The sequence below is a fragment of the Littorina saxatilis genome, linkage group LG11, assembly GCF_037325665.1.
Source record: "Littorina saxatilis isolate snail1 linkage group LG11, US_GU_Lsax_2.0, whole genome shotgun sequence".
Lineage (NCBI taxonomy): Eukaryota > Metazoa > Mollusca > Gastropoda > Littorinimorpha > Littorinidae > Littorina > Littorina saxatilis.
The window spans coordinates 42,529,549-42,543,199 of NC_090255.1; the positions used below are offsets into that span (position 1 = coordinate 42,529,549).

At 40.6% G+C, this 13,651-nt stretch overlaps 2 protein-coding genes across 4 annotated transcripts in view; both read right to left on the bottom strand.

Moving 5' to 3' along the window:
- LOC138980528 (uncharacterized) overlaps window positions 1–13,651 on the bottom strand; it is a 321,773-nt gene that overhangs the window by 32,036 nt on the left and 276,086 nt on the right. The gene's annotated exons all lie outside the window — the stretch shown is intronic.
- Window positions 1,526–6,777, bottom strand: LOC138980514 (uncharacterized). Of its 2 annotated transcripts, none has more exons than XR_011460361.1 (2): window positions 2,402–6,770; window positions 1,526–1,960 (listed from the first exon to the last, which is right to left on the bottom strand). XR_011460361.1 is itself a non-coding variant. In XM_070353403.1 (2 exons), the coding sequence occupies exon 2, from the start codon at window positions 5,164–5,166 to the stop codon at window positions 2,932–2,934; it is 2,235 nt and encodes a 744-aa protein (XP_070209504.1). In that variant the 5' UTR covers window positions 5,167–6,041; window positions 6,483–6,777; the 3' UTR covers window positions 1,526–2,931. The 2 variants fall into 2 exon arrangements, 1 of the variants encoding a protein (XP_070209504.1); XM_070353403.1 differs by having other exon boundaries at window positions 1,526–6,041; window positions 6,483–6,777.

Here is a 13,651-nt window from a genome sequence, read left to right on the forward strand (position 1 = left end):
AACACTTCCCTAACGCAAGCAACGACGTCCTCTACCCCACTGCAGTCAAAACAAAGCTGTCATAGCGGGTTTTCCCGATTGACAAAAATTCTTATTACACACTCAGACTATTTGGAGTCGCGTTTGTTCTCCAGTGTCCAATTGCATAAGAATATTCTGGTGATGAATAAACGCGCTTTGTGTCATTAGCATCTAAAGATTTCTTGTTTACAATAGTTGTGTTGATCTGATGAAGCGCGGAACTGATCTTAGGGTTGTCATGGTGAAACACTCGCTTCTGAAACAGTGCTTCCTTGTAGTTATCATGCGATATGCTCGACTTTACAACCTGTTTGCTTACACCCTTTGCTTTTTTAACCACCCCTTTCTCACTTGCAACACTGTACATCTTTGCACGCAATCCAACATACTCCTTAATTATCTTCCCATTCATTTCATCTTTCATCTTTCCAATAACCTTCTTGTTAACATTTGAGTGCAATGGTGATTCTTTAGGGTAGTCGCAAGTGTCATAAAAAGAATCTTTTCCTTTTACTGCAGGACTTTCAGCTTCTAGATCTTTGTAAATGTCATCCGCTGGAATGTCAAGTAAGAATGAATCTGTGTCTGTGTAAAGTACTCTCGATTTGGGATATCTTGGTTTCAAATAATCATACAAAAACTCAAGCATCAACAGTTTTGACAACTCTAGCACAGTAAAGCCTATGAATACTGGTTTGTCAAGCTTGACTACAAGTTTTTTCATTAAGATACCATACAGCTGTTCATGAAAGTATTTAAAGTCTTGATACTGTGGTTTGGATGTCAGCTTGATGGCCTCATTTTCTCTTGTAACAAGTCTAACATCCTTTCTCTTGTGTGGGTTTTCCATTGTCTTACCAAAGCAACTGTTGTTCATCAGTTTAAAAAAGTCTTTCTCTGATGCATCAGCGGCTTTGGTTCTCAGTTCTGTGTTTTTCATGATGTAAGGTTTCATAAACTGTTCTTGATCAAATAAAATTATACGATGAACAGCCTTCAAAATTAATCCATGTCTAATGTAAAACTGTAACAGTCTGTAGTGACACACATACTTCTTTTTGTGAAACAGATTGGGCACCAGCTTTGGAGGTTCTCTTGGGTTTACTTTTAACCTCTCAGCCGCTAAAGGATAATCATTATGTAGATCATGAAGTGATAGTGGATAGTCTAAGTCAACTTCTAGTATCCATCCCTTTCGACTGTCTGGGCCTGCTTTTAATATTGTCAGCACAACACATTGTGAAAATGGTCCTGAATAGATCTTAAAGTTCCGAAGTGGAAGCGTCTGACACATTGCCCAACCATACAAATTGTTTGCATCTAGATACATGATGTAATTAGAAGGTTTCATAGGATCAAAGTCGTCCAAGTATTTGTTGTTGGCTTTGCAGTAATTGTGTGAAGCCATGTCACGCACACATGCACAAAACACGCACGCAGTCTGTCATCCACGACTCAAAACAATCTTGCTCTTCCGACCACAAAACACAAGTTGACACGAACAGTAGATTAAGGACGTTTCTTACAAACAATCAATTATACATAACATAAATACACGCACAACACTATCTAACTATACAAATCTTTCTTTCGGCAATATCCACAACAACAACAAAGATCAACCAGCGTTAAAGCCTATAACAACAAAGAATAATTATTTAGAAACTTTCATACCTCTCACTTTCGCTCAGTTCATTATGACGTTATAGCTCCTGCACGTTTAGCTGTTAGGACGGGCTAAGGCTAATGTTACCGTGCTTGCGTATCCGAAATCGTTCATGAACCGGAGTCAACGAGGCCGTGGTGCGAAGAGACGGGAGTCATCGGTGACGTCGAGTCCTTGCCAGGCGAGCAGTGCCGTCGTCGAAAGTGGAGCGGCAGACATCTCCTCAGTAGTAGGCCATTTCAGAGTAGCCTCCGCATGGTGAAATACAACAACCTGGAATGGTGAACGCAAGACTTAGTTCACGGTAACAGTAACATCGCCCACCCGTCCTTATAACTTAACAACCAAGTGCAGGATTAAATGGACATAATTCTCTACTCTCACTCTCATGCATCTCGAACACACATACCAACGGACTTATACATTTAATTCTGCTAAGTATGAAGTCCAACGAATAATACCAAATTCATTCTATAAACAAAACTGTCCACCACTCCCCTTTCAACCAAAACATATTCATTCAACAACATACCAAACCATTCCCCAAAACAAAACCACAAATTCATACCGTTCAAGTACAAAGTTACACACGCACGTGCACACTATACATTCCGCCATCTTGGATTGACCGGTTTTCAGAAGTCAATAAGCAAATCTAAACCTGAGAATAATTTAACTGTAACACACACAACATAATATTTAATGATTACATACCACATCCTGGTTGTATTGAAGTAGCCATACATATCCCCTGCCGTTGATAACAGGTTTCCGGCATCTGCTCTACGCAAACAGACCCTACGTTCAACGAAGAACGGATTCGCTTGGAACGCAAGCTATCTTCCCTCGGCTAAAGGCAAAGAACGAATGAATAAAAAGGAGTATCTACGAGCTCGAATTTAGCTCTGAGTTCACCTTACAAAATACAAGCAAAACACACGTGAAATACCTGAGCACGAGCTCCACGAGACACCTGCAGTTAACCAGCGTCTACCTATGACAGGCGAAATAGAGGAACACAGGCGCTCCAATACAATACATTTAACCCCACAGCATAAAAGTATGCTAATATTAAAGCCGCTTGTGACAAACCCCCCTACTCAAACCGAACTACGGTTCGTCACAAAAATTCTACACAATGCGGCTGTAATAGTCTGCTCCGACGTTGTCGCATCCTCGGATTGCTCTGATGCGGAACGTGAATGTCTGAAGCAACAGGGCCCAGCGCATCAAACTTCCGTTCGTCATCTATGTCTTCTGTAGAGGTTGAAGGGACTGGTGATCAGTCTGTAGCGATTCTCTCTCTCTGAGACTGTCAATGTGCCAACACGGTCGACAGCGATTCTCCGGAAAGGTTCATCTATGAGGGGCAACTTTCCAAGGTGAGCTTTGGGTAATCCTCCTTTGGGTAAAGCTCGACGGCCAACATCACAGGAATGAACATAACGCCTGATGTCGCCCTCCATCCCTGGCCAGTAGAACGAATGCCAGAGTCTATTCTTAGTTTTCTTTGTCTCAAGATGACCAGTCTTAGTAACATTGTGGTATCGTCTCAAAATACCCGAACGAAGAGTCTCGGGCACCACCACCTGACTGAAGGTCTTCTCCGTGGTTATGAAAAAGCGATGTAGGACGCCCTGCTTCCAAAGGAATTTCACCTTTCCTTTCTTCCCAGATGGTGTAGGGTTCCTCCCTTTTGCCAGCTCCCGCACCCTAGACAGAGTTGGGTCAAGCGTCTGTAGCTGGATCAACTTCTCTCTGGTAACACCTAGACCAGAATCTTTCATCCGTAGGGTTTTGGGAGGTTCTTTTTCTCGCGTATTTTGGACTTGAGTAATGGCGGCTATCTTGACAGGTTGAGCTTTCGCCCGGTACACAGGAACTTCAAGAGTTTCTCCTCCAGGCTGAATGATCCGGTTTCCGATGAGTACGGGGTATGTTAGCTGGTCAGCCACAATAGCTACAACGTTCCCTGAGAAAAATGGGGACTCTAAATGTACGATCGTAGTAGGACAAGTCTTCTGAACGTTCCCTGCTGCGAAACGAATAGTTTGACTTCCCTGCTTGAGGTTACAGTCTTTTACCAGCGAGGAGTCAATAACCAGTCCGTCGGCGCCTGTGTCACGAAGAGCAGATACTTGTGATCCATTGATACTGACCGTGCATAAAGGAGTATACGAAAGTTGGCTACATGGGTCACAAAGGGTAGGTAACTCTGATGTGGCAGCAGTGGTTCCTGGCATCGTTACAACTGTTCTCACGTTGGTGACGGTCCGCACGTTGAAGGACGATGCTGAATGCGGGCAATTCCTACGGATGTGCCCAGTTTTACCGCAACCGTAGCAATTTCTCTTGGGAAAAGGGCCGTTGGGGTGGACGGGACTAACTGGGGCAGAGTCTTCCTCAGGATTTTCAATGTCCTTCGTGTTCTTCTCGACTCGACCAGTCGCAGTAACCGGGTTTTTCCTGGCTCTTTTTGATGCAGCAAACCTCTCAGCTAGTTCGGCGGCCTCAGTGACGTTCGCCGGTTCACGCTGCCGGATGAAATCCGCGAGGTCCCCAGACACATGGTCCATCAGGTGTTCCATCAGTAGGAGGTCTCGGATTCCAGCATAGGTCTCCTCTTTCTTCGCGGCTTTCCTCCACCGTTCAAACCAAATTCGAAGGCGGGTAGCGAACTGTATAAAAGTCTCCTCTCCTCTTTTGGCCGCGAATCGAAACTTAGAACGATACGAGTCAGCCGTCCAGCGAAAAGATCCTCTAAGGGCGTCCACAATGACATCAAAGTTTCCCGCATCCTCAGCTGGCAGTTCCAAGTAAACATCGGCAGCAAAACCTTTCAGGAGGGCTCCCAGCCGAGCTCCCCAGTCACTCTCCCTGTCCCAGCCACTGAGAGTTGCTGCTCTCTCGAATCGTCCTAGGAAGGTGTCGAGATCCTCTTTGGCTTCATCAAATGGATCTATTTCCAGACGAACTGGTTCAATAGCCCTACTACGAGAACTTGAAGTAGTCTCTTCTCTCCTAGTCTTTTCTATCTCTGCACGAACTCTTTCTTCTTCCAGTTCAGCTAGACGTCGGCGGCGGTCGTTTTCTTCCTCTTCTCGAAGTACTTTTCTTCTGATTTCTTCTTCCTCCCTCTGAAGTCTTCGTTGAGCATCCTGTTCCTCCCTCTGAAGTCTTCGTTGAGCTTCTTCTTTTCTCAGTTGAGCTTCCTCTTCTTCTTGAAGTAGTCTTCGTTGAGCTGCTTCCTCTTCTTGAACGTATTTTGCTAAAGCAGCCCCTGATCGAACGCCCAAAGCACGTCCCCTAGCGGCTATAATTTCTTGAGCTGACGTGAGGGAACTAGATTTTTCAATAGGGTCAACAGCAGCTCCATCCATATGCTTTGGCGTGGTAAGTGTCATACGGGGTGGAGAATTACCATGATCAGGGGTAGAAAAACTTGCCAGAGCGGCATTGCGAGATTTGGATCCCGACATGATTTCTCACCAAATGTAAAATGGTTAAGTCGCCAACTATGGAAAAGCAACCTAACTACTTCACAACAAAATTCTGAAGCAAAACATCTCAATCTACAACATTTCCAGACAAGTTACAACAGGGAAAAATGCTATAAACAACGTCGAGACATGTACCCAGCACCGGCTAGTATTCACAGGTGGCCGCTGTGAAAATCAGGTTAAGCCTTAGCACGTACAAGCATGTTATTCAATCATCCCTATTCAAAAAATCAAACCTGACAAGACAGTACAAACAAACAGACGAACAGAGCAATATCATAGGTGACGATGTAATAATAAAGATCCCGGACGAGCCCCCATTTGTCACGCACACATGCACAAAACACGCACGCAGTCTGTCATCCACGACTCAAAACAATCTTGCTCTTCCGACCACAAAACACAAGTTGACACGAACAGTAGATTAAGGACGTTTCTTACAAACAATCAATTATACATAACATAAATACACGCACAACACTATCTAACTATACAAATCTTTCTTTCGGCAATATCCACAACAACAACAAAGATCAACCAGCGTTAAAGCCTATAACAACAAAGAATAATTATTTAGAAACTTTCATACCTCTCACTTTCGCTCAGTTCATTATGACGTTATAGCTCCTGCACGTTTAGCTGTTAGGACGGGCTAAGGCTAATGTTACCGTGCTTGCGTATCCGAAATCGTTCATGAACCGGAGTCAACGAGGCCGTGGTGCGAAGCGACCGGAGTCATCGGTGACGTCGAGTCCTTGCCAGGCGAGCAGTGCCGTCGTCGAAAGTGGAGCGGCAGACATCTCCTCAGTAGTAGGCCATTTCAGAGTAGCCTCCGCATGGTGAAATACAACAACCTGGAATGGTGAACGCAAGACTTAGTTCACGGTAACAGTAACATCGCCCACCCGTCCTTATAACTTAACAACCAAGTGCAGGATTAAATGGACATAATTCTCTACTCTCACTCTCATGCATCTCGAACACACATACCAACGGACTTATACATTTAATTCTGCTAAGTATGAAGTCCAACGAATAATACCAAATTCATTCTATAAACAAAACTGTCCACCACTCCCCTTTCAACCAAAACATATTCATTCAACAACATACCAAACCATTCCCCAAAACAAAACCACAAATTCATACCGTTCAAGTACAAAGTTACACACGCACGTGCACACTATACATTCCGCCATCTTGGATTGACCGGTTTTCAGAAGTCAATAAGCAAATCTAAACCTGAGAATAATTTAACTGTAACACACACAACATAATATTTAATGATTACATACCACATCCTGGTTGTATTGAAGTAGCCATACATATCCCCTGCCGTTGATAACAGGTTTCCGGCATCTGCTCTACGCAAACAGACCCTACGTTCAACGAAGAACGGATTCGCTTGGAACGCAAGCTATCTTCCCTCGGCTAAAGGCAAAGAACGAATGAATAAAAAGGAGTATCTACGAGCTCGAATTTAGCTCTGAGTTCACCTTACAAAATACAAGCAAAACACACGTGAAATACCTGAGCACGAGCTCCACGAGACACCTGCAGTTAACCAGCGTCTACCTATGACAGGCGAAATAGAGAAACACAGGCGCTCCAATACAATACATTTAACCCCACAGCATAAAAGTATGCTAATATTAAAGCCGCTTGTGTCAAGCCATACTGATTCCTCCACGTAGTCCATTTTCAATCATCTGAAGTGTAGGTAGATCTGATAGCAAGTCAATCTTTACTCCTGTAAATCTAAGAAATGCATCCCAGCTCATGCCTGGTGCAGATATGTAATGTGAAGGATCTAGATTGTAGTGCTTCATACATGTTCTTCTGTAATTCTCAAATATATCTGCAAGTAAACAAACATCAGCCAACAAATATTGATCATGATAATCACCCATTGTATTACATCCTAATTTATTCCATGCAGTCTTAGCGTGTTCATAGTCTTCGTCACTTATACCTTTACCCTTCAGCCGTGAGAAGTAAGCATCCTTTGGTGGTAACTCATCTTCATCAAACCTCTCCCACGAATCCATGTATTCATATGGATAGACTCCCTTTCTAACTAAGTCACTGTCAAAGTACTTACATGTGATTGGGAAAGCAGTTAGTGATGAAGATAAAGACTCAAGTGTTCCCATCAGATGTTGAGCAGAATCGTAGAAGTATAAACTATTCAGAGTAAAGGCCATGTACTTTTCTGAAGACTGCGCAATGCATCTTGCTTTGTATTCATCAGTTACTGCCTGCATGATCAGATGTGAATCATAACCGCGCAAGTTATGGAAGAAGATTGGAAGCTTCCAAGTCTTAGGATCAAACTTTAATTGTAGATTACATTTGCTGTGTGCTGCTCCTCGGAACTGCCCACTTACATGATCATGATCTCTTACTATTGGATTGTCTGTGTTTGGTGTTAGACTTTGTTCGCATATCCAACACTGTGTGGTAGAGTTAAACTGTTCTTGGTCTTCAGGTTTCATAACAATGTCTGAAAGATTCAGTTGTTTGGAGCAGTCATTTCGCACTTGGTTCATTTGCTGTAAGAAGTTCTTTGCTGCATTAGGTCCTCTGTACAATTGCGGTTTAGAATGTTTACCATCTGAACTAACAACAATAAATGCATATGAACAGACTTGATGATTACTTAGAGTTACTGTTTTAGGTAGGTCTTTTGGTAAAGGTCCTTCATATGGCACAATGATAGATTCAAAGTCAGCATAAACAACATAAGGATTTTTCTGTAGTTTGCATACATTCTTAAAATACACTTTGCTGTCTGGCGGCGGTGTTGTTAACTTCACAACCGCATCATCAACGCTCTTACAATGTTGCTTGTGTATAAGTGCTGCATGAATTGATGGAATACGCAAGAGACATCGCCTACAAAAGTCTTGTTTACTATTGTGATTGCTTGTGCTCGCCATCAGTCTACTCATTGTGCGAATCAAAGTGTAATGATATTTTACACCATCAGTCATTAGTAACATGTCAACATGGTTAGTATCACAATCACCAATCGTTGGTGAGTTCTTTGATATTCTGACTGGTTTCAGTTCATCTTCCTCATCCCACGTGTAAACATTTACGGTGATGGGTTTGTTTTGCTGTTCAAATTTGTCAATGCTTGTAATGCTGACAGGAAATTCAATACCAGTAAAGTTTAGTTTATTTCTGTATGCATGATAGTTCGACACTCTTTCTGCATTTTTCTTTACACTGTACAGTCTTGCCAGAACACACCACATAAAACATTTGTCATCATCATTCTTTATGTTCAGCACAGCACGTTTTTTGACAAGAGCAGGAGGTAAAGGTATGTAACTTCTACCTCTGATGGGGGCAAATTTACTTAGCTTCAATTCTATTTTTAGAATTTCACCTTCTGACCATCCGGATCCTTTCATCTTTGCATCCTCTGCAGCTTGCTCAAACCGTTTCATCATTTCATCTGCCCAGTTTCCATTCAATTCTGCCATAGAATTAAGTGCTAGTTGTCTGGTTGAAACATGAACTTCTAGCACCTCATCACTGACTGTTTTGTATTTTATTAAACTGACTATCTGCACTTTTACTGGAGGTTCAATCAACAAATTGTTTGGAATTTGTTCAATGGCGTCTTGCACACTGGACTGCACATTTTGAGGATCCGTTACTTGTAATTCAACGGTGTCAAATACTGTCGATAAAGATTCTAATACAGAGTCTTCCATCGCTGTGAGTTTGATTTTATAACTCAAAATAAAAATATAAATTAAAAAAATGAAGTTGCTTAGAATTCTTTCTCAGAGCTTCCATTTTTGTTAACACTATAAAATCTGAAATAAAAAATCATTTAACATTTGTACCACGTGGAACTAATTGTAATTCCTCTTTTACAAAGGCTCTTTGCGGTGCTGGTTCTCTCAAGTAATATATAGGTGGATTTGTCTCTACTACTCTCTTGATTTCATGAATGTCAATACTCCAGATTGGATCCGTTGCACGCTTCCTGCTGTCACCCTCAGCTTCACCGGGTGCATATAAATATCTGACTTTCTGATTGAAAGGTAGTAATGCCACTGGTGTTGTTGACTTTGGAGCAACAGGTATTGTTTTCTGTTTGATTGCATCAACTGGTCTTAACCCTGTAGCTTTAAATACCTCCAGATTCATTGCTCTAAGTACTGATGGTAATCTTTTGACCCATTCAGTGTTACGCAATTTACTTTCTGTGTCCAAAAATTCCTGATGGTACTGATATGAAAACAGTTTTTCTGCCAACTGTTTGTTAAAGCTCTCAACAATAGCCTGTGACCTGTGGTTTCCTGGAATACCTCTCTTCACTGTAACATGATGTTTTAACAGAAGCTGGTTGACAGCTCCTTTAAACTCCTTACCATCATCGCACTGAATCATTCTGGGATACTTTAGTGGTCCACGTCTGTAAATTTCTTGCAGGGCAACAGCTGTAGCTATAGCACTTTTCTCTGTCAACGGTTCAGCATCTTTGTATCTTGTTGCAACATCAACTACAGTCAGTGCATACTTATATTTCTTCCTTCTGACTGTGTCATGCGGTAAATACAGCAGGTCTATTTGATGAGTGTCATTCGGTTTAATGTTAACAAAGTGTGGTCGTGTAATTTTTCTTGGTGCAGGTAAATAGATCTGCCAAACTGCCTGCTTTGACAACCATTTCTTTGCTATATCTTGAGAAACACCTGCTGCGTCACTGAGCTTGTCAATAGCAGTTCTTCCTTTCCAGTATCCTTTTGGGGAATAATATATTTTAGATAACAAAGCATCACTCATGGTTTTTTAAATGACAGAATATTAAGATTTGACAGCACGCGCAATAAAGTAAACAACAGCCATACCAATAACAATGAAAACAATCTCGCCCACCTTCTGCTCTTCTGAAGGCTGATAAAAGTCACCCAGTTTTGGAGGAGCACTTGTCTTCATTTTCTTTCCAGTTACAAGATAGTATTCTTGAATGGCTGCATCAACATTGGCAAAGGTTTTGTTTGCATGTCCTTGCTGCCTGAGTTTATCATTCATAAAGTCTAACTGCGCAATTCGTTTCTTCTCGTATTCATCCTGTGCTTTCGCCAATTGTTCCATGGCTTTGTTGTGCCTTTCCCTCTCTTCACCATTTTGCAGTTTAGAAAACAAATAGTTGCTGCCAGAAAATGCAAGCGCATTTACAATCGCACCTCCCACCATCATAACCAAGCTAGCCATTTTATTGTCTTACATGTTTATATTTTCTGGAATAATTCCTTGCTTCACCAAAAAGTCTTTTGTTGCAAAGGAAGCTGTCACAACACCAATTAGTTTAGCACCGTCTTCGAAGTCTAACTTTCCCAAGTCGGCTGGTTTCATTCTGAGGAGACTTTTACCCAGCATTGTGTAACCTACACTCAAGCCTCCAATCACTGCAGCGTGATAAACTAGATTAACTATTGTCTTTTCAGAACTCATTTTTATGTTATCAAAATTAAAATATTAAAATTATTCCATATGAAATGAATCCACTGCAGGTACTACTGTGGGCTTTTTTATTGTTTGTACTGCTTTGTTTGTTGGTTTTGGTGTTTCTGATTTTGGTGTTTCTGATTTTGGTTTTTCTGACACTTTATATTTGCCTTGCCAAAGTTTGTAAAGCAAGTATCCACCTCCTCCAACAACAGCTGCTACAGCTACTTTTCTGTGTGATAGAAATGAAGATTTTAATTCTTGATCAGTTTGTGTGACCTTAGTCACTTCAGGAATGTTTGGTGTCTGCTCAACTTCAGACATAATGTTCTGCTTTGCCTTTTGATTTAACTTTTTTTGTCTGTTCCATTCGGCTAGTTTTTTTCCTGCTTCTACTCTACCAGGTTTCTTTGTCACTGTGTTCACTTCTGGTATTTTCGTCTGCTCCACTGTCTGCTTCAACTGATCTGTCATCTTTTTTATTCTGAAAATTAATGTGTTTGAAAGTAATTAATCCAGCAACAAATGGTACTAATAAAGCACCAAATCGATAATACAGGCCACAGGCAAGAGATTCGAGGGACTTGGAAACAACAGGGTCATGAGTTAGATCATGTGTTAAGTCTTCCTCCGAGTCGAGAGGTGTAAAATGTCCAAAAATCTTTGTGTACAAACCTATAACAGTCTGTCCAATACTTCTAACCATCTTAGAACCAAGCACTGATTCATACCGTCCATGATACTTTTCTATATCTTCTGAGGAAAGATGTTGTACTTCTTCCACAGTTAACTGCTGCCCAAGGTAGTGTTTTGTTTTTCCACAAACAGCAAGTGAATACAATCTTTCTTTTTTATCAGGTATAGTCCTACTGTCACAGATTTCAATATCTGTAGCAGTCTGCATCAGCAATTCATCACAGTTCATTTTATTTTGATGCAGAATAAAATTAAAATCTAGTAATTAAACTTGAGTAAGAACTTGGGTAGGAACTTAACAAGAACTTAGGTAGGAACTTGAGTAAGAACTTAGGTAGGAACTTAACAAGAACTTGAGTAAGAACTTGACAAGAACTTGAGTAAGAACTTGACAAGAACTTGAGTAAGAACTTGAGTAAGAACTTGACAAGAACTTAGTAAGAACTTGACAAGAACTTGACAAGAACTTGAGTAAGAACTTGACAAGAACTTGAGTAAGAACTTGAGTAAGAACTTGACAAGAACTTAGCAAGGATTTCTACAAACATACATACTGAACTGGTTGATCAGTTTTTAAAACCAGTTTCGAGTGCTTAGAAGATTTCAGATTATTCTTTATTCTTTCTCTCTCCTGTTTGTTTTCAATGACATCATTTTCTCGAAGACACTCTTCAAAACTGTCACGGTCCTTTGAATAGAACAATGTTATTGTTTTGAGTTGCTCTCTAAAGTCTTTCAGAACTGCATTGTATTTTTGTGTTAATATCCAAACTGATATTAATGCATGTCGTCCACTGAATGCAAGCTTTGCTAGTGCACTTTTCTTTCTAACAATGTCACGTTCTGCTGCACAGTCATCAATAATAAACAGTGTTGGCGTGTTCTGAAAAAGATCGAAATAATGCTCCAAGCAAACATTTAGACGATCAGAAGGATTTACAATAAATATATTTTGATCAGACCATATGAATTTTCTCTCCTTGTATGTTCTGTTATGCTTTATGGTTGGACAGAATATGACTATGTGTTCAAAGTGATTTATGTAAACAGTTTGTAATAAATCCAAAACATATCTTGTTTTGCCGCAACCTGTTGCCCCACAAATCAAAGAACAGTGTGGATCTTTTGGAAGAAAATCTAGATACTTCATTTTAACACGTTCAATAAACAATATCCTGTAATCTGCTTTCAGAGATGTTTAACTGCGCATCTGACACAACAAACACGTAGATCTTAACTGATTTACTACTACTCCCTACTTCCTTTTCAATTTGTATTGTGATTCCTTCTGATCCGTTTTCAATTCGCCTTCCACTTCCATGCAGTTTGTTGTCGTCAGTTGTTCTGAGATCCAGCCATAACGCATATTTATTTGTCAAGAAATCTTCTACGCCAACACCGTGTAAATGTAGATCTTTAGCCACAAGATCAGATGTTGGGTCTTTCAATCTTCCTCCAGTAAAGTACTTTCTTGCTTCATCATAGTGTTGGTATGGCAGCATGCCAGATGCAAATATTTGGTTTGGCTGCCCTTCAATTGTGCAATATACTCTATTGATTAGTGGATTGTAAAACTTTTCTATTTGCCTTTCATATGAATCTTTTGGTTCCTCAAACAACATAAGTATTCCCTTCATTGACCTAGCTGGTGTATTCAAGTTAATGTTCCAGATTGGATCAGCCTGGCTTTTTGAAAGTGTACTGTGATTCAACACTCTTTCATAATAGATAGGCAGCTTAGAACTGTACTGATTTTCTATAAGTCTAGCCAGTTCAGGATGGTTTACAACATCAAACTCTAAAGAAATTCCAGACACCTTATACTTTGCTTCCGGGTCTTGTGAAAGCATAACACGATCATAACTATTGAAAGTCAGGTCGTATGACAGCCTGTCACGCAATGCTCCTTGATAGAAGGGAGGATGTGAATTTATGAGTTCAAAGTCAAGTGGAATACAAAATTTGTTTCCAAAAGCAACATTGACAGCGTTATCTTTTTTGTTGTCAGCTTTATCTCCGGCTCCTATTCTAACTTTTATCCCATTGTCTGACTGAATCCCTTGAAACACTCTGTTTTTCTTTTCATTGTCAGTCAACCAATTATCTGCATAAACTAAAAAAACATCTGCATTATTCAATGACATCACTTCCCGCCCTTCCAGTTTGACAGTAATCTTCCTCACAATTGCTCTTCCTACATTATAAGCCAAAGTCCTATTTTCATCTGAGCCAGATTCTAATTCTAATTTGAATGATAGTCTTACAGTGCCTGGTACAATAACATCGTTCTTACCTA

Excerpts from the sequence above, each read along its gene's own strand:
- LOC138980514 (XM_070353403.1), bottom strand. The coding sequence starts at position 5,166 with ATGTCGGGATCCAAATCTCGCAATGCCGCTCTGGCAAGTTTTTCTACC.